The following is a 26,074-nucleotide window of genomic DNA, read 5'->3' on the forward strand; positions in this document are numbered from 1 at the left end:
GTGGAGGTGATGGATTGAGTTTTATCAGATGAATGAAGCCATTGATTAATGATGACATTCTGAGAATGTCACAAGCCTGTGTAATATGTAGCCCCCTCTCTGTACACAATGGCCCCACATTCCTGACCTGGCCTTGGTGTGTGGGAGCTCCATGTTGGCATTCTTGTGAGTGTTCTTTCTTGTGGGTATATTCACAGTTCAGATTACTAATAAGTTAATTAATAGTGGAATATTTGCATCAACACTACATGTCTATCTATCGAGAGGTGTAATCTCCTGACCAGGAACCATGGCATGGTCCTACTGACTGATGAATGATCAGCAGAACCCAAGAAAGACTTCACCGTCTAGAGGTCACCCTGTTGAGACCTCCAGTAATCACCTGTAATCTATGGATGAACCTACTGCCCAATTCCCTTAAAGGGCAAATTAAAGAGTAACCGTCGTTTTAATTTTTAATTCATAAATCAATAGAGAACATGAAAATAAGAAACTTTATGATGCATCTTATCAGAGAAATCAGCTTCTTTCTCTTCCTGGACCGATCTTTCACTTTGAATGTGCAGACAGATTTTCCATGACTGAGATAGGAGATGACAGTTGGTGCTTTTAATATTCTATGGAGGAGCTAAACATTCTACAGCAATGTCAGTTACATTTCACCATAAACCTTTACAAGCACCAATATCTCATCGCCCATCTCAGTCATGGGAAAATCTGTCTGCACTGAGATGGATTTTAGCCTTCAATTCAAAGTGAAAGATCAGTCCTGGAAGAGAAAGAAGCAGATCTCTCTGATAAGATATATTATAACGTTTCTTATTTTCATGTGGGCTATTGATTTATGAAATAAAAATAGAATGATGTTTACTCTTTAATTTTTACATAGTTCCCATTAAAGTGAATGGTTTGACCCTGTTATGCATACACTGTAAATGTTTTTACCTATGAGATTCCCATTTCGTTCTTTATCAGCAAATTTTGGGTTGTCCACGTTTTGGGCCAAATTTGTTTTACTTAAAGGAAACTTGTCATGTCAAACACACTATTAACCTGCAGGTATAGGGTTATGAGGAAATTAACCTTGCCCCTCTCGGCATGTTCCGGCTTTCAGTTATAGGGGTGGGCTTCAGTCACCGCTCAGTTCACAGTGAGCGGCGGTTGTAACCACCCCCAGCACTGACTGACAGGAGGCTCAACACTGCATCAGTTCTGACTGATGGTTTCTCAGTTAACTAATTTGGCAGCTGACAATAAATAGTGCAACACCGACGCTAGAGAAGAAAAATTATGCAAAATAGTTAATGAAACCCAATTGTAGAAATATTTTTTAGCCCCAATTACAAGCATTTAAGTAAAAAAAAAGGAATGTGTCCCCTAAAATGGACAACCCCTTTAATTCAGTCCAGATGAGTATTAGGGGTTCATCTATGAATTAATCATTTCCAGGCAAAGCTTTCATTGTTGCTTAGTAGGTATGAGAAGACTGGTGGTTGTTAGGTCTAGTTTGTTCTAAAAGTTGCTTTAATTTCTTTTCAGTGAGAAAATCATCGCACCCAAGTCAAGACGTAAGTAACGTATATATGAGACCGTATTAGACGTGAGCGCCAACTATAGATAAGGTGGCAATCAATCTTGACAACCCCTTTTAAAAGGTTTATTCTCCCACAAAAAAAAATTAAAAAAAATGATTCCCTTGTTTTTTGCCTTGCAAGGCAATGTTTTTATTAGTACAATTTTGGGATACATACAATGTTTTTGGAGGAAGTGCAGCGACCAGAAAATGACAATTTTAGTGATTTGATTTTTTTTTTTGCTTTACAATATTTACCGCACAGGTTAAATAATTTTATATTTCAGTAGATGATTGGAGTTTTACACCTGTGATGAAGCCCAATATGGTTATTTTTTTAAGATCTTTAGGCAGGGGCGTGCATCTATCATGTTTTGGGGTTGTGGTGCCGCCAGTGGCACGGGGAACATTTCATGGGCAGAGGGAAGAATGGATTCAATGAATTTCAACAAATTCTTGATGCAAACATGACATCTGTAAAAAAAAAAAAAGCTGAAGGTGAAAAGAAGATGGATTCTACAAATGGAAAATGATCGTAAACACATAAAAATCCACAATAGATGACCTCAAAAGGTGCAATCTGAAGGTTTTACAATGGCCCTCACAGTCCCCTGATATGAACATCATTGAAAATCTGTAGTTAGACCTCAAAATAGCAGAGAATGGAAGACGACCCAGGAATCTCACAGAACTGGAAGAATCTTCTAAAGAAGAATGGATGAAAGTCTCTCAAATAAGAATTGAAAATCTCTTGTCTGGCTACACAAAGCATTTACAAGCTTTGTTACTTTCAAAAGGGGATGCTACTTATTAACAACCATGCAGGGTGCCCAAACTTTTGTATTGGTCCGTTTTCCTTTTTGTAATTTTAAAATATAGAAGATAAAAGTATGGGCAGTACTTGGCATAATTCACTCGATTCATTCTGTACACACAAAAACATCTTATCATTCATTCACCAATCTACCCGAGATATAGGTACACTTGTGAACGAGGGTAGTGTAATATTTGTATGCAGACGAAAAGTGGGTCCCCCTCAAAGTCAGTGTTACTGGAGGGCCCTTGGCAACCCAGTTCGACACTGTTTATGTGTCACTATATACTACCATACCATTGTACGACAGCATGCAGCTAAAATTGCAATCTCCTTTGAAACCCAGTCTGTGAGTTTCACAGAAGTACCAACCCATTGGCACTGTGTAATTGCCTCGTGGAGGGGCCTGAAATGGCACCCCTTTGATTTCACCTTAAATGCTGCTGTTAGTTATTACCAGCAGCTTTTAACAGGACAATAGCAGCAACCAGAGCTTAGCTCCGATCACTACTTTTACAGGCAGAAGCTGGGTATAGCTCCATACACCCGCTCTAGCTGTGTGCCATTCATATACAGTAGATGTCGAGAAGGGGCTAGACAAACAACACTTATTGTTCTCTGGGAGAAAAGCCACTGGCAGAGCTTTAACAACCTACTTTCAATGCTCTTAGAATTGTAAATATATGAACACTCATTTGTGCCGAACGTTTATGTCAATTGGGGAGCCCAAGAAAGCGTGGAGCAGATAGCGATCACATGTGTATGGCCAACATTAAAATATAGACGCTCTGGCGATAAGGGTGAAGCTTCATTAACCACTAGGGAGAACCCTAAATTGTGACCCAATGTACGGCCAATTTCTCAAGACCAGAAGCATCTGGCAATATGGCTGATATTTTCCAATTAGGATGTTTTTCTACGCTTCCAAAACTCTCCGCATAATTGCCAACCATTGGGCAATGTCCATGATTTACCCAACATATCCACTTTTTTGTCCACTTTTGGGTAGGGTTTACACAAATCCAACCATCTTTCACCGTGAAAGACCGGGGACAGTTGACCACTATGCTGATGTCATTTATCCATTTCCTTGGAAATATTGATATCCATTGAGTCAGTGATCGGATCCTTGTCTGAGCTTGTCTTTTCCTTTACAGAACCAGATATCAGAACCAAAAAGATTGTAAAAACGGTCACACAGACTCTCGTGGATGGAAAGATTGTTGGTGAATCCAGCGAGGTGGAAGAATACGAGCATGCCGAAAAAAACATGAAACGAAAGTGATCTCCAGCTGCTGGTCTACACACACGTTATCATTATAACATAAACATTGTCATTGTTAGCAATGCCATGATTTATTTCCTTCTAATGCCAACTAACCATCCTCTCGCAGAGTAATACGAGACCTGTGGTTATTTTCCGCAGGCTTGTTACATGCAGTGACACAATCCGATACTCGTTACATGCAAGGTTCTTTTTCTGCATTTTTTTTACTAGTACCTTACTATCAATGCTTTCTATGGGTTGGGTGGAGTAACTTTTGCATTTCGACATGTGACCCACCATATCTCTAATATTATTTTGGACCAATTTCTTATTTTTATGAAAATGTGATGCAATCTAAAGTTCAGGCAAAGTTCTGACACTGCTGCAAATAACACACAGATCCAACACGTGAAATATGAATTCTGCATGCGTAAAGAATGTGATAACGGGTTTGACTGCCCAAACTAGAAGTAAAGCGTCTGGGAAGTGGAGTATTTTAAGATAATTTTAGGTGCCTTTTGAAATGTTGATATTCGTGTGACCCCGGGGTATGTGGGAATATATCATATAAGAATGTTGCTTGGGCGATAATTCTAACTGAATTAATTTAAAAAATGATTTTTTTTTCTGCCTGTACAATTCTATTAGACTAATAAGAATCAAAAAAATATCTAATAAAAAATTGTTTCTGCTGTTTATCAATAACGGGGTGGTGTCCTGCACCAAAAAACGACTGCAGCTTGAGGAAGTTCACATATTGCAGAAATTTCTGCATCTAGTCAATCCATTTCATACATTTGGATGGGGTTGTTTCCGGGAGCAGGTGCATGGATTTATGGAAGTTGCATTTAGATGATTGTGACACTCAAACAAGCTATTGCAACAAACGTGTGTGAATATGAACAAAGTCCGCTCTTAGGCTACTGGAGCACTGGTGCTTTTTGCTCCCATATTGTGGTGCACCAGAAGATTGCTTCTTCCAGGGATGCCTAAGATGTGTAGCCTTCCTGCTGCTAATTATACCTCTGGTAAATGATTCCTTGGGAACCTAGGGGTGCAAGGTAAACAGTTGCTGGATCTGTGATCCCTTCCAGCGAGCAGGCAGTTCGAATCCGGTGGAAAACACTTTCTCTTGCAGCAGTTTCCCTGATTCTATGCGCTGCTGAGCTCCTGGGCAAAAGCACACAACCGCTCGTATGAAAACCGAGCAGTCTTTCAGTTTAGCACGGACCCTGAAAGTCTCTGTGCTATAGGGACTGATACCCTACCTCATACAGCTTGTCCTGACAGGGAGAGCACGCTCTTCTCCTCTGCCTGCGGACCTCCATGGTCCTTCTTCTTTCTACATCTTCACTGTTCTGCACATTGCAACCTCTCAGAAGCACCTCCTCCCCACTGAGGGATCGTGCACACTTCGTTCATGCAAAAGTCCCCAATCTTCCAGTGAGGGATCAGGTAAAATGTGTGAATGCAGTTTTTCCCAGCAGAGAAACCAGCCCTCACCATAGCTGGCAATACATATATAAGTATAACACACATGCAAGCATTTTGTGGCACTGCAGGCATGGGCACCCTGCCTTCTCCTGAGACTTCCCCTTATAAACCTTCCCTGTTCTCTCTCCTCTCACTAACTCCGTCCTGCCCATACTAACAAATCCCAATCACTTCAGGTAATACTTTCAACCCTTCCTGCACCTAAACCCCCCTTTCCACTCAATTCCCTTCTCAAACCCTGTCATGACTGCCTCCCTTTTATGGCAAGACCCAGTTTGGTCTTACTAAACTGACTTTCTTAGACGAGTGAAAACCACAAATAGCACTCGTAGCTATGATATTTTATGGGGCTGTGCACATGTCAGATATGCTTTCTTTGGATCGAGTGGTCCGTAGAAAAAAATAGGAGACATTTTCGATTTTAATCAGAGTGTTGGACCTAAATTGGCAATTCAAGTCTAAGTTCGTGAAAAAATGGACCGCACTCGGATGATATCCGATATTCACGGACTGACAGAATGTAGGTGAAGAAACTTTTTTTTTTTGTTTTTCTCTCCACGTCCAAAAACAAATGATTCCACTTTGACCAAACTTTGATCAAAGCCTGATCAGAATAATAGGACCATTTTTCTCAGATATGCTATGTTACCAAAATACAAGCCCGAATTGGCACATCACATTAGATGCGTAAATTTTGGCAATTCTCTGTCTAGCCTCTGTGAATAGCAGTAAAATGACTCCTATTCACAGGCGCCAGGTAGTGACTACGACTCTCAGTGCCACTGAGTCTTGCTGTGCTCAGCGAGAACTGGCGACAATGATGAGGGTTGACCTTACTAACCGGCGCTTGTGAATAATAAGTCTGTGGCTAGCCACTGCTGCAGCACCATGCACCATCCAGATAAGAGCGGCAGACCTTAATTTCTTCATCCCTTTAAGATTTGTACATAGAGATATCCAATGTCAGACTAGGGTGTCTGGGGCACACAAGATGAATTGACCCCTAGGGACTCACCCTACATCTACAGTCATGGCCAAAAGTATTGACACCCCTGCAATTCTGTCAAATAATATTCAGTTTCTTCCTGAACATGATTGCAAACACAAATTCTTTGGTATTATTATCTTCAATTAATTTGTCTTAAATGAAAAAACACAAAAGAGAATGAAGCAAAAAGCAAAACATTGATCATTTCACACAAAACTCAAAAAATGGGCCGGACAAAAGTATTGGCACCCTCAGCCTAATACTTGGTTGCACAACCTTTAGCCAAAATAACTGCGACCAACCACTTCCGGTAACCATCAATGAGCTTCTTACAATGCTCTGCTGGAATTTTAGACCATTCTTCTTTGGCAAACTACTCCAGGTCCCTGATATTTGAAGGGTGCCTTCTCCAAACTGCCATTTTTAGATCTCTCCACAGGTGTTCTATGGGATTCAGGTCTGGACTCATTGCTGGCCACCTTAGAAGTCTCCAGTGCTTTCTCTCAAACCATTTTCTAGTGCTTTTTGAAGTGTGTTTTGGGTTATTGTCCTGCTGGAAGACCCATGACCTCTGAGGGAGACCCAGCTTTCTCACACTGGGCCCTAAGTTATGCTGCAAAATTTGTTGGTAGTCTTCTGACTTCATAATGCCATGCACACGGTCAAGCAGTCCAGTGCCAGAGGCAGCAAAGCAACCCCAAAACATCAGGGAACCTCCGCCATGTTTGACTGTAGGGACCGTGTACTTTTCTTTGAATGCCTCTTTTTTCTCCTGTAAACTCTATGTTGATGCTTTTGCCCTAAAAGCTCTACTTTTGTCTCATTTGACCAGAGAACATTCTTCCAAAATGTTTTAGACTTTTTCAGGTAAGTTTTGGCAAACTCCAGCCTGGCTTTTTTATGTCTCGGGGTAAGAAGTGAAGTCTTCCTGGGTCTCCTACCATACAGTCCCTTTTCATTCAGATGCCGACAGATAGTACGGGTTGACACCGTTGTACTCTCGGACTGCAGGGCAGCTTGAGCTTGTTTGGATGTTAGTGGAGGTTCTTTATCCAACATCCGCACAATCTTGCGTTGAAATTTCTTGTCAATTTTTCTTTTCCATCCACATCTAGGGAGGTTAGCCACAGTGCCATGGGCTTTAAACTTCTTGATGACACTGCGCACGGTAGACACAGGAACATTCTGGTCTTTGGAGATGGACTTGTAGCCTTGAGATTGCTCATGCTTCCTCACAATTTGGTTTCTCAAGTCCTCAGACAGTTCTTTGGTCTTTTTTCTTTTCTCCATGCTCAATGTGGTACGCACAAGGACACAGGACAGAGGTTGAGTCAACTTTAATCCATGTCAACTGGCTGCAAGTGTGATTTAGTTATTGCCAACATCTGTTAAGTGCCACAGATAAGTTATAGGTGCTGTTAATTACACAAATTAGAGAAGCATCACATGATTTTTTGAACAGTGCCAATACTTTTGTCCACCCTCTTTGTTATGTTTGGTGTGGAATTATATCCAAATTGGCTTTAGGACAATTCTTTTTGTGTTTTTTTCATTTAAGACAAATTAAATGAAGATAATAATACCAAAGAATTTGTGTTTGCAATCATTTTCAGGAAGAAACTGAGTATTATCTGACAGAATTGCAGGGGTGTCAATACATTTGGCCATGACTGTATATGCAAATATCTGTTAGCCTTTACGAGGCTAACAGATATTCCCGTTATAGTGGAGCATTCATTGACTGTAAAACACAGGCGGCTCCTGCACATCTACTTTGCACATACTATAACTGGGATGTACAATTACAGTAGCTTGCATTAAAGGGCTTCTTTGGTTAAAACACACCGATCTATGGGCTCCACAGGATAGGAGTGAACTTATTGATTGTTTGGGTCCGATCATTGGAAACCACACCGATCAGAAGAATGGGAATTTTTTTTCCTGACAGGACACTTATCCCCATTTTAAAATGCAGCGGCAGGTGGGATGTCTCCATTCATTCTCTTTGGGGCTTCCAGAAAAAAACAAGTGAAGTGCTCTCAGCCACTGAGGGAATGAATGCATCAGTGGTCAAGCCGCACTTGCCACTCCAGTCAAATGGGGACAAAAGCTCCAAATTCTGCCAATCGGTGAAAGTCCCAGCAGTTAGACCCCCACCAATCAATACTTTAAAACTTACCCTGTGAAGAGGTAATTACTTGTTTTCACCGGAGAACCCATGTAAGTGCATCTTGTTCAAAGTAATTCATCACTAATGGAAATAATGAATCTTCTCCTAATTAATATTAGAGAGAACAAATGACCGCCATACACAACACAATCCACTAAACCAAGACCAATATTAACACATACAAGGGAGAAATAATGCCACACAGTGACCACATCACATATTACCACCACATAGTGACAGAATAATACCACATTCTGAACAAGGGAGAAATACCGCCACACCATGACCGGACCAGATATTATGACCAAATAGTGACCGAATAATACCACATACTGTACAAGGGAGAAATACTGCCACATCATGACCAGACCACATCTTACCAGCATATAGTAACCAATTAATACTACATACAAGGGAGAAATACTGCCACAATGTAACCAGACCACATAGTGACTGAATAATACCACATACAAGCGACAAACATCGCCACACCGTGACCATACCACACCGTGACCATACCACATAGTGACCAAATCATGCCACATACAAGGATAAATTCTGCCACACCATTACCGGACCACATATCACGACATAGTAACCGAATATTACAATACTGATCATTAATAAAAACCACAATACTAACAACACTTATTACCACAGGTTACATTATACACAGGAGCTCTGTAGTATACAATAGTATACAATGTACAGTGTCAATGTAAAGGTAATATACAGTGATTACCAGTGACATTATATACAGAAGCTCTGTATAGAGTGTCAGTGTACAGGTAATAGTGATCACCATTGACATTATACACAGGAGCTCTGTATATAGTGTACAGATAATACAGGGATCACCAGTGACAGTATACACAGGAGCTCTGTATAAAGTGTATAGTTTACAGGTAATACAGGGATCACCAGTGACATTATACACAGGAGCACTGTATATAGTGTCAGTGTACAGGTAATATAGGTATCACCATTGACATTATACAGAGGAGCTCTGTATATAGTGTCAGTGTACAGGTAATACAGTGATCACCAATATCATTATACACAGGAGCTCTGTATTTAGTGTAAGTGTACAGGTAATATAGTCAATACCGTGACATTATACACAGGAGCTATACACTTCCTGACAGAAGTTATATCGCTTATCCATGTTATGTAAATAAAAGCTTATAACCTGACGTTAAATTCATCCATTCGTTGTATAAATTATTCTTTTGAAAGCTGAAACTCTCCAAAATGTGGTTTAGGTTAAGAAAATTAATTGGCATCAATGCAGAAATATTGATCATTTAATGGACACAGAATGGTCAGATTTTGGCAAGACAAAAGTTTTGTCGCCTGGTCATATAATGCACCCAATCTTAGTTTACATCCTCACCTGTGCTCAGTAAATGATCGGTTAATTAGTGGGTGTGTATAAAAAGAAACCCAGCACCCCAAACCTTCACTTGAGCTGCAACTTGAGCTCTGACAACATGCCAAAAATCAACCCTGCTACCAAAGCCTGGATTATCAAGAGGCTGAAGGCCAGATCCACTGCAGAGGTGGCTGGCACCTAATTTAATGTGTCTCAGCGTCAAGTACAAAGAATTAAAAAAAGATTTGAAGAGACTGGAGATGTGTTTGACAAGCCCAGGTTCGGCAGACCCCGCAAGACAACTGCTCAGGAGAGCTCCAACAGGCCTGGTCACCTCAAGTCCCTGTGTCAACTAGAACAGTTTGCAGGATTCTGTCTCGAAATGGCCTCCATGGTCGAATCAGTACTCAGAAACCAGCACTAAACAAAAGGCAAATAAAAAAACATGTGGCATTTGCAAAGTTCCACAGCCTGCTAAACAGATGGACGCTGGAAAAGTGGCAGAAGGTGGATTTCTCTGATGAATCGTCAGTAGAATTACACCACAGCCACCGCAAATACTGCAGGAGACCTACTGGAGCCTGTATGGATCCAAAACACACCCAGAAAACAGGTAAATTTGGTGGTGGAAAGATCATGGTCTGGGGTTACATTCAGTATGGGGGTGTGCAAAACATTTGCAAGGTGAAAGGCAATATCAATAGCCTAAAATATCAAGAAGTATTAGCTACCTCTTATAATGCAAATCATAAAAGGGGTCAAATTCTGCAGCAGGATGGCGCTTCATCTCATACATCCATCTCTACAACAAAGTTCCTCCAGGCAAAAAAGATCAAGGTGCTCAAGGACTGGCCAGCCCAGTCACCAGACATTAACATCATTGCGCATGTTTGGGGTAGGATGAAAGAGGAAGCTTGGAAGACAAAACCAAAGAATCTAGATGAACTCTGGGAGGCATGTAAGATTGCATTCTTTGCTATTCCTGATGACTTCATTAATTGTATGAATCATTGTTGAGCCGCATGCATGCAATCCTTCAAGCTCATGGAAGTCACACAAAATATTAAATATGACTCTAATAGCACCACAACTTCATTCACCAATGTTATGCAACATATATTTGCTTTTTAAGTTAATTTTTTGAATATCACATTACTTTCTGCAGCCGACAAAACTTTTGTCTTGCCAAAATCTGACCATTCTGTGTCCATTAAATGATCAATATTTCTGCATTGACACCAATTTATTTTCTTAACCTAAACCACATTTCGGAGAGTTTCAGCTTTCAAAAGAATAATTTATACAACCAATGGATGAATTTAATGTCAGGTTATAAGCTTTTATTTACATAACATGGATAAGCGACAGAACTTCTGTCAGGGAGTGTACATAGTATACAATATATAGTGTCAGTATACAGGTAACACGAGGGCTCTGGAGTCGGTAAGCCAAACCTCCGACTTCTCAATTTCCATGACTCTGACTCTATGACTCTGACTCCCTCATACATGGCTCATGTTTAAGTGATAAATATACTGTAGTAAAATGGTAACATCAGGCTTTTAATCATTATTATGATACAATAATCAAGCCATTTAGATAGAACATATTTAACATATATTTATTGGAATACAAATTTAGAACAAAAAATGTTTGCATATTTACAATTTATTATACACTATGCAGTAAGAGGAAAAAAAAAACAATTTTCAAGAAAAACGTACTGAATAACATTTGTGCAGTCTATGAATTTGTCCTGATAGTATCGCCTCCATCAAATCCTGCTTCATAGATGACCTCAAATCTGACCTAATAATTTTAAAGCTAGAGAACAACCTCACTACACTAACTTGGGTTGGTGGCAAAGCAGTAACTACATGGGCAACATTTCTAACAATTTCAGGGTGTAAAGGAATTGCCTCATGCACAGTCAGTTTTGATGAACAACTGAACTCTTCTACTTTGAGAGCAAGTACAAAATTTGGTTGAAATATGGTAAGTTTTCTATGGGAGTGGAATCTTTTTCCCTGCGGCAATGCTTTGCCTGCTCCATGTCATCCAAATACTTGTCGAAATCAAACTCCTGATCTGATGAGGATGAAGAAACGGCAGCAGCAGCACAGGCAGGACCCGAGTCCTCTTTCTCTTGGCCGTCCTGTAGCCCACTCACCCTAACTGCTACCTCAGTCAGAGCTTCTTTTCCTTTAGTAAGCTGTTGATCATCCTGCAATATACGATGACTCGGGTCCACATAAACAGCTGGCAGAAGAATTTAATTTTCTAATAGCAGGGTCACACCGTTTCATTGAAGCAGCAATGCCATCCGTGATTAAACCTCCTCTTTGGGACAGGCAAAACAAGTTTTTTCCACTTCTTCCACTCCTTTATAAAAATGCCAGGAGATAAATCCTCAGCTTGTAACTTTTTAGTCACTGTAAATGGGTGATGAAGCAATTCCTTCAATTCAGACACCTGTGTCCATTGGCCTTCATGAATTGTTACCTGAGGGTTGGCCATATATAAAAGGATGGGTTTCAGCTCAAGCAATTGCTCAGTCATTAAATAGGTGCTGCCCCATCGAGTGGCTTGATCCACAAAATACAGTAATTAAGTTTTTCATCCTGGATCCTTTAATTAACAATGTCCCCCATCTTGGACCCTTGTGTTCCTGGTGCTGGCCCCTATATCCCTTGTGATGGCCCCTATATGTCCCTGCTGGTGGCGCCATGTCCCCAGTGCTGGCCCCATGTCCCTGGTCCTAGCCCCATTTCCCTTGTCCTGGGCCCATGTCCCTGGTGCTGGCCCCATGTCCCTGGTGCTGGCCCTACATTATGTTGCTCTCAGATTACATGGCAAAAATCTGCTTATAATTTCATTGTAGTTAATTAAAGGGAATCTAAGTTCCATTTTGCACCATCTTCGCAATGATATCTGACTTGTAGAAGTAAATACTGTCATGAGACCAGGTTGATTGATGGAAAATCTGCAGTACTTTTCTTGGGAAGGTGGTCTGAGAGTTGAGGATACTTTTAACCAAGAGCATCAACAGATATATCTGCAGTACATGATGGGTGGTGCACATGGAAAGACAGAAATCACAAAACACTGTTTAGCTGTAGTTGTAGCATAGCTACCGGAGGGGCAGAGGATGCGGTAGCCCCGGGCCTTGCGCTCAGAGAGGCCAACCAAGAGCTATCGCCACTCTAAATGGTATTGGCATGCACAGCGCACCGATATAGTTAACTTTTGTGGCGGAGCAGGGAGACATGTCTCCTAGCACTACCACTCCATGTTCTGTGGACCGTAGGGTGATTTAAGCCTGCATACTACAGAAAAGCACAGGCGACGCAGAGCAGCAGATGATGTTCACCACAGAAAGAGGAAAAAAACCTCCAAAAAATTGGTTGAAAACCAGACAGGCCCCAATGCATCTGCACTAATCCAGGGTCCAGTGGACCCATTTTTACTTGGGTCCACTGCACCCTGGATTAGTGCAGATGCATTTGGGCCTGTCTGGTTTTCAACCAATTTTTTGGAGGTTTTTTTCCTCTTTCTGTGGTGTTCATGTTAAAGTAGGGACGGACAAGTGTAAGGAACTTTGACGTTAGTTTGTCAGCTTCCATATTAAGGCCTTGATATCAACTAATACCTTACATATATTGCTATGTTTGTTGTGCACTTTTTATATTTTTTCCAGGGTGCAGTTGGGCCCAAATGGTTCTGCAAACTTGTGGCCTCTGTTCACACGGGATGCATTTTAGTTGGCACTGGGCAGCCCCCCTATATGGTGTTACTAAGAGGTTGTGAGCCAGAAGCCCTGCATTCCCTGTGTGAACACTGCCACATGCAGATTATTTCTTCTGCACTGGTGTACCACACGGCCAATCCCTCATTGTAGGCTGGCTGTTTCATTTGGTATTTATGCACCTGTGCACTTGCCATTTTTACTTGGGTCCACTGCACCCTGGATTAGTGCAGATGCATTTGGGCCTGTCTGGTTTTCAGCAGATGATGTTATCACATCATGTCATCGCATTGGTCCACCCATGGCTTGGTCCTGTCTGCCAGCAGACTCCTCAGAATTCATGTTTAGATGAGTATAAGATTTTTTTTGTTTAATAATTCTCCTGAGGGGACTACTGAGGCCATCCATATAGTGTGGGGGGGCTATTGGACTACTGGGGGCCATGCATACAGTGTGAGGAGACTACTTGGGACCATCTTACAGTGTGGGGGGGTTACTGTGGGCCACCATACAGTGGGGGGGGGGTCTACTGTCATGCACAGTGTAGGACTAAGTGCAACACAAAGGGATAAAGGAAAAGGGGGGCCCAACACTAAGGAGGCGTGGAGTGGAGACCCGGGCCTAGGCAGATCTAACATCACCCTGTCTGCCCTTACCCTAGCGGTAAGCCCTGCTTAGGGGAGGAAGGGGTAAATGCTGGTCGAACCACACTAACACTATAGACAGCTAGGATAAACAAAACAAGGGAGACACTTAGCTAAAATAGACTAAGAGAGAAACACAGATGCCCTCCAAACTCCAGAGGACGCTAGCAGACTGCTACAGCTCCAAGCCTCAACAGGGAAGTGCAAATAGAAAATATCACCCGCAACTATCAAAATGAAGTTGGGAGTTATAAACACCCAGGTCCACTTGTGACCATTAGCGCCGGGGAGATGGCCACTAGTCTGCCAAGCAAACTACTGAGACCTTTTGCAGACAGATGCAGTGAAAAGATTTGCACCCTCTGACACATCAGTGACAGCTACTGAGGGCCATGATAAAGGCAGTGACAACTAGAGGCCCATCATACAATATGGAGGGACTATAGAGGGACATACATACACTATGGGGAGCTACTGAGGACAATCATACTGTGGGGTGACTACTTGGGGGCCATCCATACAGTGTGTGAGAACTACTGGGGACCATCCATGCATTGTGAAGGAACTACCAGGGGGTCATCCATGTAGTGTAGGGGGCCTACTGGGGGCCATCATACAGTGCGGTGCTACTGGGGGCTGTCATACAGTGGGAGTGTCTACTGTGGGGCCCAACAAGCTGTGTACAGAGGAACTCTATGGGGGGGACATGGGACAATATTAAATGTTAAGTGGGCACGTAAGAAGCATAATTACTATAGGGGCACTCAGGTTATTGTGACACATAGGAGCGGCTCAGTATTGGCGTATCAGCAGGATGAGGAATTTGTGCAGGTTGGGGATAGATGAGGACGGGACTGGAAATGTGAGGAGTCAGATGTGTCTGTGTTGTAATCTCTAAAGCCGAGTCCTGACTGGAGAAGTCGTCATGTCGGTCTGGGCCAGAGGGAAAAAGACGGGAAAAGTGAACGACTCCATCAAAAAGAACGTCAGCTGTAAGTCACCATCAATAACAACTGTACTGTAATCTATTACATGTTCCGTATCACTGGTACCTACCACTGTAAGGTCACTATATTGCGGTAATATCAGTGCTGGTCTTTGTATAGTGAATAATTCTTAGTAACAGTGCAGTCATCTGTTGAGGTTCTCCTACACCCACTATTAGGGAGCATAACCATAGCTGTAATCAGGGATACCTGGTTAGGGGCCCACTCAGATGTTTTGCCCCCCACTGAGCTGACCACCAGCTACGCCTCTGATCTGTAGCCAATTTGGTCAGGGACAAACTATAGTCCTCTGGGTAACAGAGAAAATTGTAATCTGAGCCCCCTGGCTTCCAACCAGTCCTTAGAGAAAAAAGTAACCTGCTTCATTGTTAGCTACTTACCGTATATCTCATCCATTGTTGTTCCCATGTCACCAATGAGGTAGAATGTGACGTCATCTTGTTTTCCTGCTATTAATGTCAGGACGGCAGTAGACACTGCCCAACTGATGATTTACCACTTCCCCATCCACAGCTGATAACAGAGGCCCAGAAATGAACCCCCCAGGTACAGTTTTTGGCAATGTAAGGGAGTGACAGGACTGTAGTCGTGACCTGAATAACTGCCATATCCATGTCCAGTCCTTCCCCTACAGAAAACTGTACTCTTCTCTTCTGCACACCTGCATCTGCAGATTCAGCTTCCTCTGGACACTTCCCAGGCGACAGCGGTCCCTCTTTCAGGTGACCCCGGCAATGGAGACACAGTCCAGGTTAACTTTAACACTTTCTTTACTGAGTACTTCACACGTTACATCCACAGTTGGTACATCAGGACATTTACTGGTTTCCTCATCTTTACCTTTCTGGTTGTCGCTTCTGTGCAGTACACGCCCAGACCGGACTGTTCTAGACTTCTCCCCAGTTCCTTCCTGGCCTGACCTCGCCATGATGACAATTCGTAATGCCTGTTTCGCCCCAGACTCGAAATCATCAGTCACCAGGTTTGGTTGCCTCTGGTAAAGCATCCGGCCCATATGTACCGATCTCGTGGAAGCTCCAACTTCCTTCAACTCAGCTGTCCAACCGATTCCTGCCCTAAAGGCATCGGCCCAGGCGATGAGTCGCCACATCTTTCTTTTCCTGTTCCGGCCCACTGCTCTGACACACAGTGGCCGTGGGTAACGTGGGCTGCAGCACTTGAACTTTGCGTGGCTGCCTGCTGTCCAGGCCTATAGCCCAAATGGACACTTGGGCACCCTGGCCCCATCTGACTTAACTTCCTAGAAACTTCTCTCTTACTACCCGGCAGCCACTCCTACAATTAATCCTCTATAAAAATCCTATCAACTATACCTATAAGGGCACACTAGTATGCCCCCATCTAGTGGCCCTCAATAGAACTACACTTACCCTTGTCTATAGGAACTATATACCAAAGTGCCCTCCTCTAATGTCCCCCAAAAAGGATGCACTAACTTACCCTAACTGTACATGAACATCAGACACATTATATTATGCAATAATATAATAAAGGAACACAAAACAGTATAATACAGTTTTCTACAAAATGGTAACACATACATGTGGCAATACCATAAAAGATGAGCGATAATACATAATTCTATGTAGCAGTACCGCAGGCATTTATCATAGACTCAGACATAATCAATTAGTAATATGTAAACATTAACAATCGAAAGGCAATCAGAGGAAGGGAAGCAAGAAGGCCATTATATCTCAGCCCCTTACAGCAACATACCTTTTAACTGTTGCGTTTCAGTGTTGCTGTCACACACATTGCAACCAGGAGCATGATTACCTCCATAGAGGCTGGGGGGTTAATAGCCGGGCGATTTCTCTATAACCGTGAAGCATTTACAATGTGCAAGCAATTCTTAATTCATTTTTGCAAAGTGATGCAACTTTGAGGCTGCGGCTACATGCATTGATTTTGCTCTAAACAAAAAATGTTGCACGCGACTAACACTGAAGTTCATAGCAAGCGAGTTTTTGGCAACTTTCGAACAGCCACAGAAAATCCAAAGACACCCGTAAAAAAAATCTGCTATTGACTTTGGATTCAAAATTGACATAAAAAAAACCCTTAAGACCCTCATACGCATTAGATAACAAGTCCACTATTTATCATGTATGGGGCAACCGGCCCCAAAGCCAAGGAGGCCCACTACCACCACCGAAGCAGCCACTGCCATGGACACATTAGAGGTGCATTATGATGAGCTTTTGGACTGTGAAGGACCCATATACTGTTCAGGGGCCCTTTACTGGCTGCGTCCCTGCTTCTAAGTGTCCCCTAGAAGAGTTTAGGAATCATACAGACCCAGGGATGTTGCGTGCTGAAACATACGGTGCATTAAGATTGTGTATCCTCTACAGAGTTTCACCCTGGTTATGGAAGCAACATTGGCAAAAAAAAAAAACGTGCGTCAGGGTATCCATAAGGGCATGTGCACCTGACGTTGTCTTTTCGGAGGCAGAGCTGTCGCGTTTTCCTAGGCTAAGCCGCTTCAGAACAACTCCGGGGGTCTTTTTCCTAAAGTGAATTAGTCATAGTTTCTTGTGGCGGGACCACTGCCGGTGGCTTTTCCCTTCATTTTCCCACTATAGTGTCGAGTGGCTTCCTAGCAGAAGACCGCTAAATAAAGAAAATATTGCTTATTTATTTGCTTCACGGTTTCTTAACCTTGAAGCAGTTAAAAGAAGTAACAAAAGACAGAACATGAGCAGAGCAATGTCGCTTTGACATTGCTGTGCATTATGTTCGTCGTTTGTGCACAAACCCTTAGATGGGTTTTCATGGTCGTACACAATGGTAATACGCAGTGACACAAAAGCCAATTAACATCAATTTGGGATAACATTTTTCTTAATACATAAACTACAGTTCAAAAGATAAGAAATTAGACATTTATTCACACACACACATATATATATATATAAAACAAACAATTAATACAAATGCAAAAATAATGTCTGAAAAATTTAAAAAAAATGACTAGAGTACACTGACTTTTGGTCGCCTACGGGTTGTTGTGTATCTCTAATGGTTCGGACTTTGTGATGGTTGCAACGTCGCCCACCACCCTGCTTCCCGCAATTTAACTTTTAGGTAGTGTCGTAGTGGCAAGATTATCATGTGGGTTGCAGGCAAACTAAAGCTGTCACGTAACCCTAGCTTCAGATCCGTAGTTAGAAAAATCATGTTTTAGATTTTTAGAAAAATTGCAGCTGAAAAATTTGACAATGCTCAGACCTTTTTCCCAAGTTCAGCAAAAATCCATGCGATGCCATCTAATAACCCGGACAGCGTACAAGCTTCTGTGTTTTGCACCTGTAAATGAGAAACGAGTTACATTTAGATGTGACCAAGAAAGGTCAAGAGTGCTCCTTGATCTCCATTTTGTTTTGGGTCCTTGAATATGGAAGTTTCTAAGTGTATTCTTAATTTGCGCCAAATATATTACTGGTACACACCGGCTTTTTTGTGCAAGTTAATGGTCTAAAGCAAGCCAACTCTTAAGTAAGAGTGGGATCAGTAGTAGGAAATTTTGGCCCATGTACAGACTGCCTGGATTACGTGTCAAACTAGGGGTTGTCCACTACTTGGACAATGCTTTCTCAGTCCTCATGTTTCTCTCCAGTAAAATAATAACACCTATACTCACCTCCGATGTCAGTGCTGTTTCAGCGGTGTCAGCACTGGCTCTCCCTGGGATAGCATGACGTTCTTATGTCAGGCAATCCCTGGGAGAGTTAGTGTTGGCACTGCTGGAACATCGCAGGCAGAGAAGGTGTTATCATTTTACTAGGGGGAAACATGAGGACTGAGAAAAGGTTGTCCGAGTAGTGGACAACCCTTTTGTCATGATCCCAGTGCAGGTTTTTGAGCTGCATGTCAGGGGTTAATGTCTGGAGCTCAGTGCAGGTTTTGACCTGCACACCTGGGGTTAATGATTGTGGCCTCTTTTTGGTTCTGGGAGAGCTTCTTAAACCCCTGGGAAGCTCCAATCCCTGCCAGTTATACTTTTGCCTTTTGCCGAGTGTGCTGACCTCTGTGTGCCTGTGCCTGTTCGTTGTTATAGCTTGTTTATATGGTTCTGACCCGGTTCTGTTTCCCGTTGTGAGTTTGCCTGTTGATTCTGTACTGTGCTACCCTCTCTGTGTGTGACTCATTACCTGTGATCTGACTACTCTCTGCTGGCCCCTCTTGTACTTTGCAGCTATCTCTGTGTGTGACTCATTGGCTACGTCTTGACTATTCTCCCTGTCTATGCCCCTTGGTAACTTTGTCTCGCAGATACCCTGCTAGGAGTTCTCTTGCAGCTCCTAGTTCTCTGGAGTTTAGGCCACGCCCCTAGCAGTCACGTGCTTCAGGTCCTGCTGTTCTGAAGTACGCATCTACTCGGCTGCTGCCCGCTCCACAGGTATCTTTGAGCACAGTTCGCTTTACTCAGGACACGCGCACTGGCTCAGTGAGCAAGTTCAGTGGGGTGTTCCTGACACCTTTTAAGTTTCTCCAATGAGTACTGGGTTTTGGTGCATTTTGGAGGCTGCGCATTTTCGCTGCATAAAAAGATTAGCGTCTTACAGTTCCAGCATAATGTACACACGTGGTCAAAATTGTTGTTACCCCTCGTTTAATGACAGAAAAACCCACAATGGTAACAGAAATAACTTGAATCTGACAAAAGTAATAACAAATAAAAAATCTATGAAAATAACCAAATAAAAAGTCAGACATTGCTTTTCAACCATGCTTCCACAGATTAAAAAAAATAAATAAAACTCAAGAAATAGGCCTGGACAGAAATGACGGTACCCCTGAAAATAATGTGACAAAAGGGACATGTTAAATCAAGGTGTGTCCACTAATTAGCATCACAGGTGTCTACAATCTTGGAATCAGTGAGTGGGCCTGTATAGGGGGCTACAGGTGTTCACTGTGCTGTTTGGTGACATGATGTGTATCACACTCAACATGGACCAGAGGAAGCGAAGGAAAGAGTTGCCTCAGGAGATTAGAAAGAAAATTATAAGACAAACGTGTTAAAGATAGAAGTTATAAGACTATCTCCAAGCAGCTTGATGTTCCTGTGACTACAGTTCCACATATTATTAAGAAATTTAAGCTCCATGGGACTGTAGCCAACCTCCCTGGACGTGGCCGCAGGAAGAAATTGATGACAAATCAAATGGTAACAAAAGAGCCCAGAAAAACTTCAAAACAGATTAAAAGTGAACTTCAAGCTCAAGGAACATCAGTGTCAGATCGCACCATCCGTTCTTGTATGAGCCAAAGTGGACTTCATGGAAGACCACTAAGGAGGACACCATTGTTGAAAAAAATCATAAAGCCAGACTGGAATTTGCCAAACTACATGTTGACAAGCCACAAAGCTTCTGGGAGAATGTCCTATGGACAGATGAGACAAAAATGGAAGTTTTTGGCAAGGCACATCAGCTCTATGTTCACAGATGGAAAAAAGAAGCATATCAAGAAAAGAACACTGTCCCTACTGTGAAACATGGAGGAGGCTCTGTTATGTTTTGGGGCTGCTTTGCTGCATCTGGCACAGGGTGTCTAGAATCTGTGCAGGGTACAATGAAATCTCAAGACTATAAAGGGATTCTAGAGAGAAATGTGCTGCCCAGTGTCAGAAAGATTGGTCTCAGTCGCAGGTCATGGGTTTTGCAACAGGATAATGACCCAAAACACACAGTTAAAAACACCCAAGAATGGCTAAGAGGAAAACATTGGACTATTCTGAAGAGACCTTCTATAAGCCCTGACCTAAATCCTATTGAGCATCTTTGGAAAGAGCTGAAACATGCCATCTGGAAAAGGCAACCTTCAAACACCAGACAACTGGAGCAGTTTGCTCTTGAGGAATGGGCCAAAATACCTGTCAAGAGGTGCAGAAGTCTCATTGACAGTTACAGGAATTGTTTGATTACAGTGATTGCCTCAAAAGGTTGTGCAACAAAATATGAAGTTAAGGGTCCCATCATTTCTGTCCAGGCCTATTTCATGAGTTGTTGTTTTTTTTTTTTAATTCTATGGAAGCATGGTTGAAAAGCAATGTCTGACTTTCATTTGTTCATTTTCAGAGATTTTTTTTACTTATTATTACTTTTGTCAGATTCAAGTTATTTCTGTCACCATTGTGGGTTTTTCTGTCATTAAACAAGGGGTACCAACAATTTTGATCACGTGTGTATGTGATTTATAGAAAACTCATGCTCAAAGTGCTTTTATTTTGAATTGTGGAAACCGACTTGTAGTCCGTTTCTGACATTTACAGCAAGCCATTCTTTCTTGCGATAAATATGTGATTTACTTGCAGATTTTCCCCATGGACTTAAAGGAGATGAGGAAAATCCGCAGATAAAAAAAAATTACATATGCGTATTTAGTACAGTTCCGTAATGGAAATCCAGTAAAAAAGCAAGTAACCTAAATAAACTAATTGGCGCCGAAATGCTGCAGAAAATCTCACCGTGGGAACATAGTCTCAGGGTTGGTTCACAAGACCGATGTCTCCACATACGTGAAAAACGGACTGATGATTCTGATCAGAGTGGCATAAGTTTTTTATAGTAGGTGAACAGAAAAAAAATTCTCCTTTATGTTTGTTCGTGAAAATCAGACCGCACTTGGATGTCATCCGAGAGCAGTAGGATTTTTTTCACAGAATCATAGACTTGCATCGCCGATTTTGATCCAACCCGTTAGATCAAAATCTGACATGTGTTTGATTTTTGCTGCGGACCACTTGGTTCAAGGAAAAAATATTGGACATGTGCAGAGCCCCATCAATATGATAGGTATGAGTCTTATCTGTGAAAAACCACAGATAGAACTCATACAAGAAAATTGGTTGTGGACACGGGCCCTTACACACCATTAGTCAGTGCACCTGTAAATAATATTATAGGGCATCTGTCCCTTTTATCTTTCTGCATCATTACCGAAAGCTATACGCTGCCATGTAGACAACCAGCCTGCGGGCTGCTAACAATCTGATAGGATCTCCAATCCCGCCAGCTCTGCTGTTGCGTTATTTAAATGCCCTGAAACAAAGCAATATCTATAACTGTTCAGAAGATAACCCTCACCATCCACGTCCGATTTAGCTTGTTGAGACACAGCTCATGGGCTAGGTAGACGCAAGGGATTCTCTTGTCTCCAGGGTTCGACACACAAGCTAAAACCAACAAAGGTTTCCTCTGTGCTCCGTGAAGAGGATCCATCATCGCCTGGATCTGAGCAACTTCATCTTCACGATTGTGCTCTGCATTAAAAAAAAAAAAAAAAAGAGAAAATAAAAGTCACTTTAATATTGTGTAATTTCTCACAAGCAGTTACTTTTTATTTTTACTTGAACAATCATTTTAGCTTGGCAATCAGATGATTGCCACAAGATTACCTTACCTGATCTCCAGTGTGCAGCCGCTCATTTTGCCTATAGTGGCCACTACAGGGAGAAAGTATTATTGCAAGGTGCCTGTAATGCTGCTTCGATGCTGTGATGCGCAACTTCTACCATGGGGTGCTGGTGGAGGAGGAAGGTTGCACTAACAGTGGAGCACCACAACGCCGCAGCACACGCGCCACTAGGTGGCAGAAGAGTAGTCAGACAGGCCGGGTCAGAAACCAACAGGAAACGCAGTACCAGAGCAATACATGTTGGCACAAACAAGCCAGAAAAGTCAGAGCCAAACAGGAGCAGGAACGCCAGAGACGGGAGACAGACAAACAAGTCAGGGGACAAGCCAGGTCAAATACTAAGGGGTCACAACACAGAGAGCAAGCACTAAGACGAGCGTATTCACAGGGGATTGTGGGAATAGAACCTGTTGTGAATTCCCTGGCTCAGATTTCTGAGCCGAAGCTCCCCCTGCTCCCCCCGGTGGTTACTTGAGGTAGTGGAGCTGGCCAGATTGACAGAGGTCTGCCACCTGATGATGATGATGACGATTGGAGATCTGGGATTACTGATTGGAGTATTTAAGTCTGCAGACTTCCTGCAATCCCTGCTGGTGATTGCTTTCCTGTGCATTCAAAGGTCTGGTCTCTCCTGCCCTGTTCCTGCATTGTTCAGCTAAGTGGTTCATTTGTTAATCTTTTGCATCTGATCTGGTTTTCTCTCTCTACTTGTTGTGTGGGTTCAGCTTGCTCCTCTGGGGGCTGTGCTGGACCACCACTCCATATGTTACAGCCTGTGTCAGTTTGTTCAGTCCCCTGTTATATTGGTCTCTTTTGCTTTGCTCCCAGTTCATACCGGGGTGCTGATATAGTGGGGGCGAAGTCGTGTGACTTCAGTGTTTTTTGTACACCAGATGTGTTGGATTTTTCAGGGTTTTTGCGTGATTGCAGACAGTGTCTTTCCTGTCCTGTCCTGTCTAGTCAGTTTGGGCCCCATCGTTTGCTCAGTCTATTTTTCTGCCTGCGTTTGTGTTTCATCTTGTCTCACCAGCAATATATGTTTGGGGGCTATCTATTCCTTTTGGGGTCTGCTCCGGGGCAGTTTAGATTTCACCTTTCTTGCTTTAGGATTAGTTAGCTCTCCGGCTGTGCCGAGGCGTCTAGGGCATTGTAGGTACGCTCCACGGCTACTGCTAGTTGTGTGGATAGGATCAGGGGTCTGCAATCCGCTTAGTTACCAACCTCTCTGGTTTTCTGGTGGCTTAGCCTGTTCCTGCCATCCTCCTCGGTGACCCATTCATAACAAGGACCTAGGTAAACGGGCAGAGGACAAATCAGGGTATAACGGGGTCAGCTGCTCAAGCCGGAGGCAGGAGTGTTATGAGTTCATTTTCCCCTTCACCAATGAGGTCTGATGAACTCCCTCTTCTGGTGAAGGAAGGTAGTGAGGCTGATTACCAAGCACCTGAGCTGGGAGAGGATGACTGGGCGACGGGGATCTCTGACTGGATATAAGGCAGCCGACGCCCTTCCTCCTCGCTGGTGATTTCTCTGTGGAATTCTAGGAGACCAGTCTGATTCCTGCTCCTCAAAAGCTAAGTTTTCTGCTTTGCCTTTTTGCATTTGTGTTTTGGTTTTAGTTTGCCTTGCTTTTCTGGATTCTGCCATTCCCTGCTGGGGTGAGCTGAATTCCTTTTTTGTCGGTTGCTCTGTCTTCAGAGAATACCTGAGTACTGACATAGTCTTTTTGAAGCCTAGCGTCTTCAGGGCCTTTTTCCCGTCAGTCTGTGGGCTCTTATTTTCCTAGGGTTTTTCGCGGATTGCAGACAGCAGCTTTCCTATCCTGTCCTATCTAGTTAGCTTGGGCCCCATCATTTGCTCAGTCTATCTTTCTATCTGTGTTAGTGTTTTTTCTTCTTGCTTCACCGTCATTATATGTTGGGGACTGCCTATTGCTTTGGGGTCTGCTCTGGGGCAGTTTAGATTTCCCTTTCTGTCTTTAGGCTAGGCAGTTCTCCGGCTGTGATCGAGGGGTCTAGGGCATCGTAGGAACCCCCCACGGCTACTGCTAGTTGTTGTTGATAGGTTCAGGGGTCTGCAATCCGATAGCTGCCAACTTCTCTGGTTTTCTGGACTTAGCTAGCATTTCTGTTTTTGCCTCCTACGGTGACTCATTCATAACACAGGAGCTATAACTGACGCTGCCTGCAGGCAGCGGACTGAAATAGCCAAACAGATCCCAAAATGAGGCAGGGAAAGTTAACCCCCACATGACCAGACTGGGGAAAAGATAACCAGAAACAAAGCCTGACCTGGATCATGACAGCGCCCTTTCAATGACCAGACAGCCATGTAATATGCATTTGCAAAAAGTCAACCAGAACATTAGATGCTCTTAGATGGATAATGGGGTCACAAGCAAGGGACGTCCTCTCAATCATGTACACATATCCTAGATCTTGACCATGTAGTCAATATGATGTGCTGATGACAACAACAGCAGCTTCTGCAACTGAGCGATCAATTACCGGGCAATAGTGCTATGTGGAGCTTGTGGTTTACATACGGCATTTTGCAAAGTTTTTGCATCTTTTTAAGGACATGTGTTTTAGTGTTTTGTGCTTTATTTTTCTCTTTAAGGCATTTACCATACGGGGTAGTTAATTTTGTATTTTGACTGGACTTTTATGAACGTGAGAATAGTAAATACGTGTCACGATTTGACTGGCGAGTGACCTGGGACCAGGGGCACCTTTCCTGGCCCTAACACTAGGGGGCGCCCTAGCTCGCCCTGTTCCCCGGAATTCTTCAGATGGCGAAGATGCCGGGGCCTCCGTCCTTGCTCTATTGTCTATAGGGTACAGCCCTTCATCTGTCCCCTTCCCCCATCCAGGGAAGAGGGGGCGCTACTGTGCACTGCAGTACACCAACCCGACAGACAGGGTAACAAAGACAATGGTAAACTGAAAACTCCACACACAAAATATACAGTCACATATAACAGAAGTATTCACCAGGGTGTGTAGGGAGTGGGAAAAAAGCAAAACAGGGAAGGATAAGGAATTACCAAGAGTACAAAACCAGACAACAGTGGCTAATAAACTCCTCCAGCACTCCTTCACAAAACCAACTTCTCCTACTCCTATGTCTTGCAGCAATTGCTAACTCAGACAGGGACTTGGTAAACAAGCCCAGATTTTATAGGGGAGAGGAGTGGCTAACCGAACAAAGCTGAAGGAATTTCCAGCTGATCATAGCAGATTCCATTTATAGGACCCCGAGCTATCAGCTAAGGAGAAATTAGAGTTTAACAGTCCTGAAGTGCCACCACAGGACAAATGAAGCATTATATGGGTGAAAGGAGTTTATCTGTGTCAGGTCCTCCAGCGTGAGTGAGCGATGTTCCCCGCAGCTGCTCTCCCCTCTGGCTAATAGATCAGGGTCACGAATAAGGGATTTCTCTCTATTAACAATTCCTCTATAACAGGCGATAGACATCCACTTTAAAGGGTTTCTGTATTCAGGAACAGGAGCTTTGTTTTCCAGTGTATGGTATAAAATGCTTGCGCAAA

At 42.9% G+C, this 26,074-nt stretch overlaps 2 protein-coding genes across 5 annotated transcripts in view; one reads left to right on the forward strand and one right to left on the reverse strand.

The window, feature by feature from the left end:
- The window catches only part of LOC141087572 (keratin, type I cytoskeletal 18-B-like), a 47,454-nt gene extending 43,095 nt beyond the window's left edge, over positions 1 to 4,359 (forward strand). For all 4 annotated transcript variants that reach the window (XM_073573170.1, XM_073573169.1, XM_073573168.1 and 1 more), the window contains 2 exons: positions 1,540 to 1,568; positions 3,545 to 4,359. In XM_073573170.1, coding sequence (XP_073429271.1) covers positions 1,540 to 1,568; positions 3,545 to 3,672 — 157 coding nt within the window. In that variant the 3' untranslated portion in view covers positions 3,673 to 4,359. The remainder of the gene's footprint in view (positions 1 to 1,539; positions 1,569 to 3,544) is intronic.
- Positions 1,692 to 26,074, reverse strand: part of FBXO4 (F-box protein 4) — a 54,528-nt gene continuing 30,145 nt past the window's right edge. The window contains exons 6-8 of the mRNA XM_073573171.1: positions 22,193 to 22,368; positions 18,330 to 18,407; positions 1,692 to 2,047 (exon numbers count right to left, since the gene is read on the reverse strand). Coding sequence (XP_073429272.1) covers positions 2,009 to 2,047; positions 18,330 to 18,407; positions 22,193 to 22,368 — 293 coding nt within the window. The 3' untranslated portion in view covers positions 1,692 to 2,008. The remainder of the gene's footprint in view (positions 2,048 to 18,329; positions 18,408 to 22,192; positions 22,369 to 26,074) is intronic.

This window comes from Dendrobates tinctorius, unplaced genomic scaffold (genome assembly GCF_039654945.1).
Source record: "Dendrobates tinctorius isolate UK_male_01 unplaced genomic scaffold, ASM3965494v1 ptg000034l, whole genome shotgun sequence".
Lineage (NCBI taxonomy): Eukaryota > Metazoa > Chordata > Amphibia > Anura > Dendrobatidae > Dendrobates > Dendrobates tinctorius.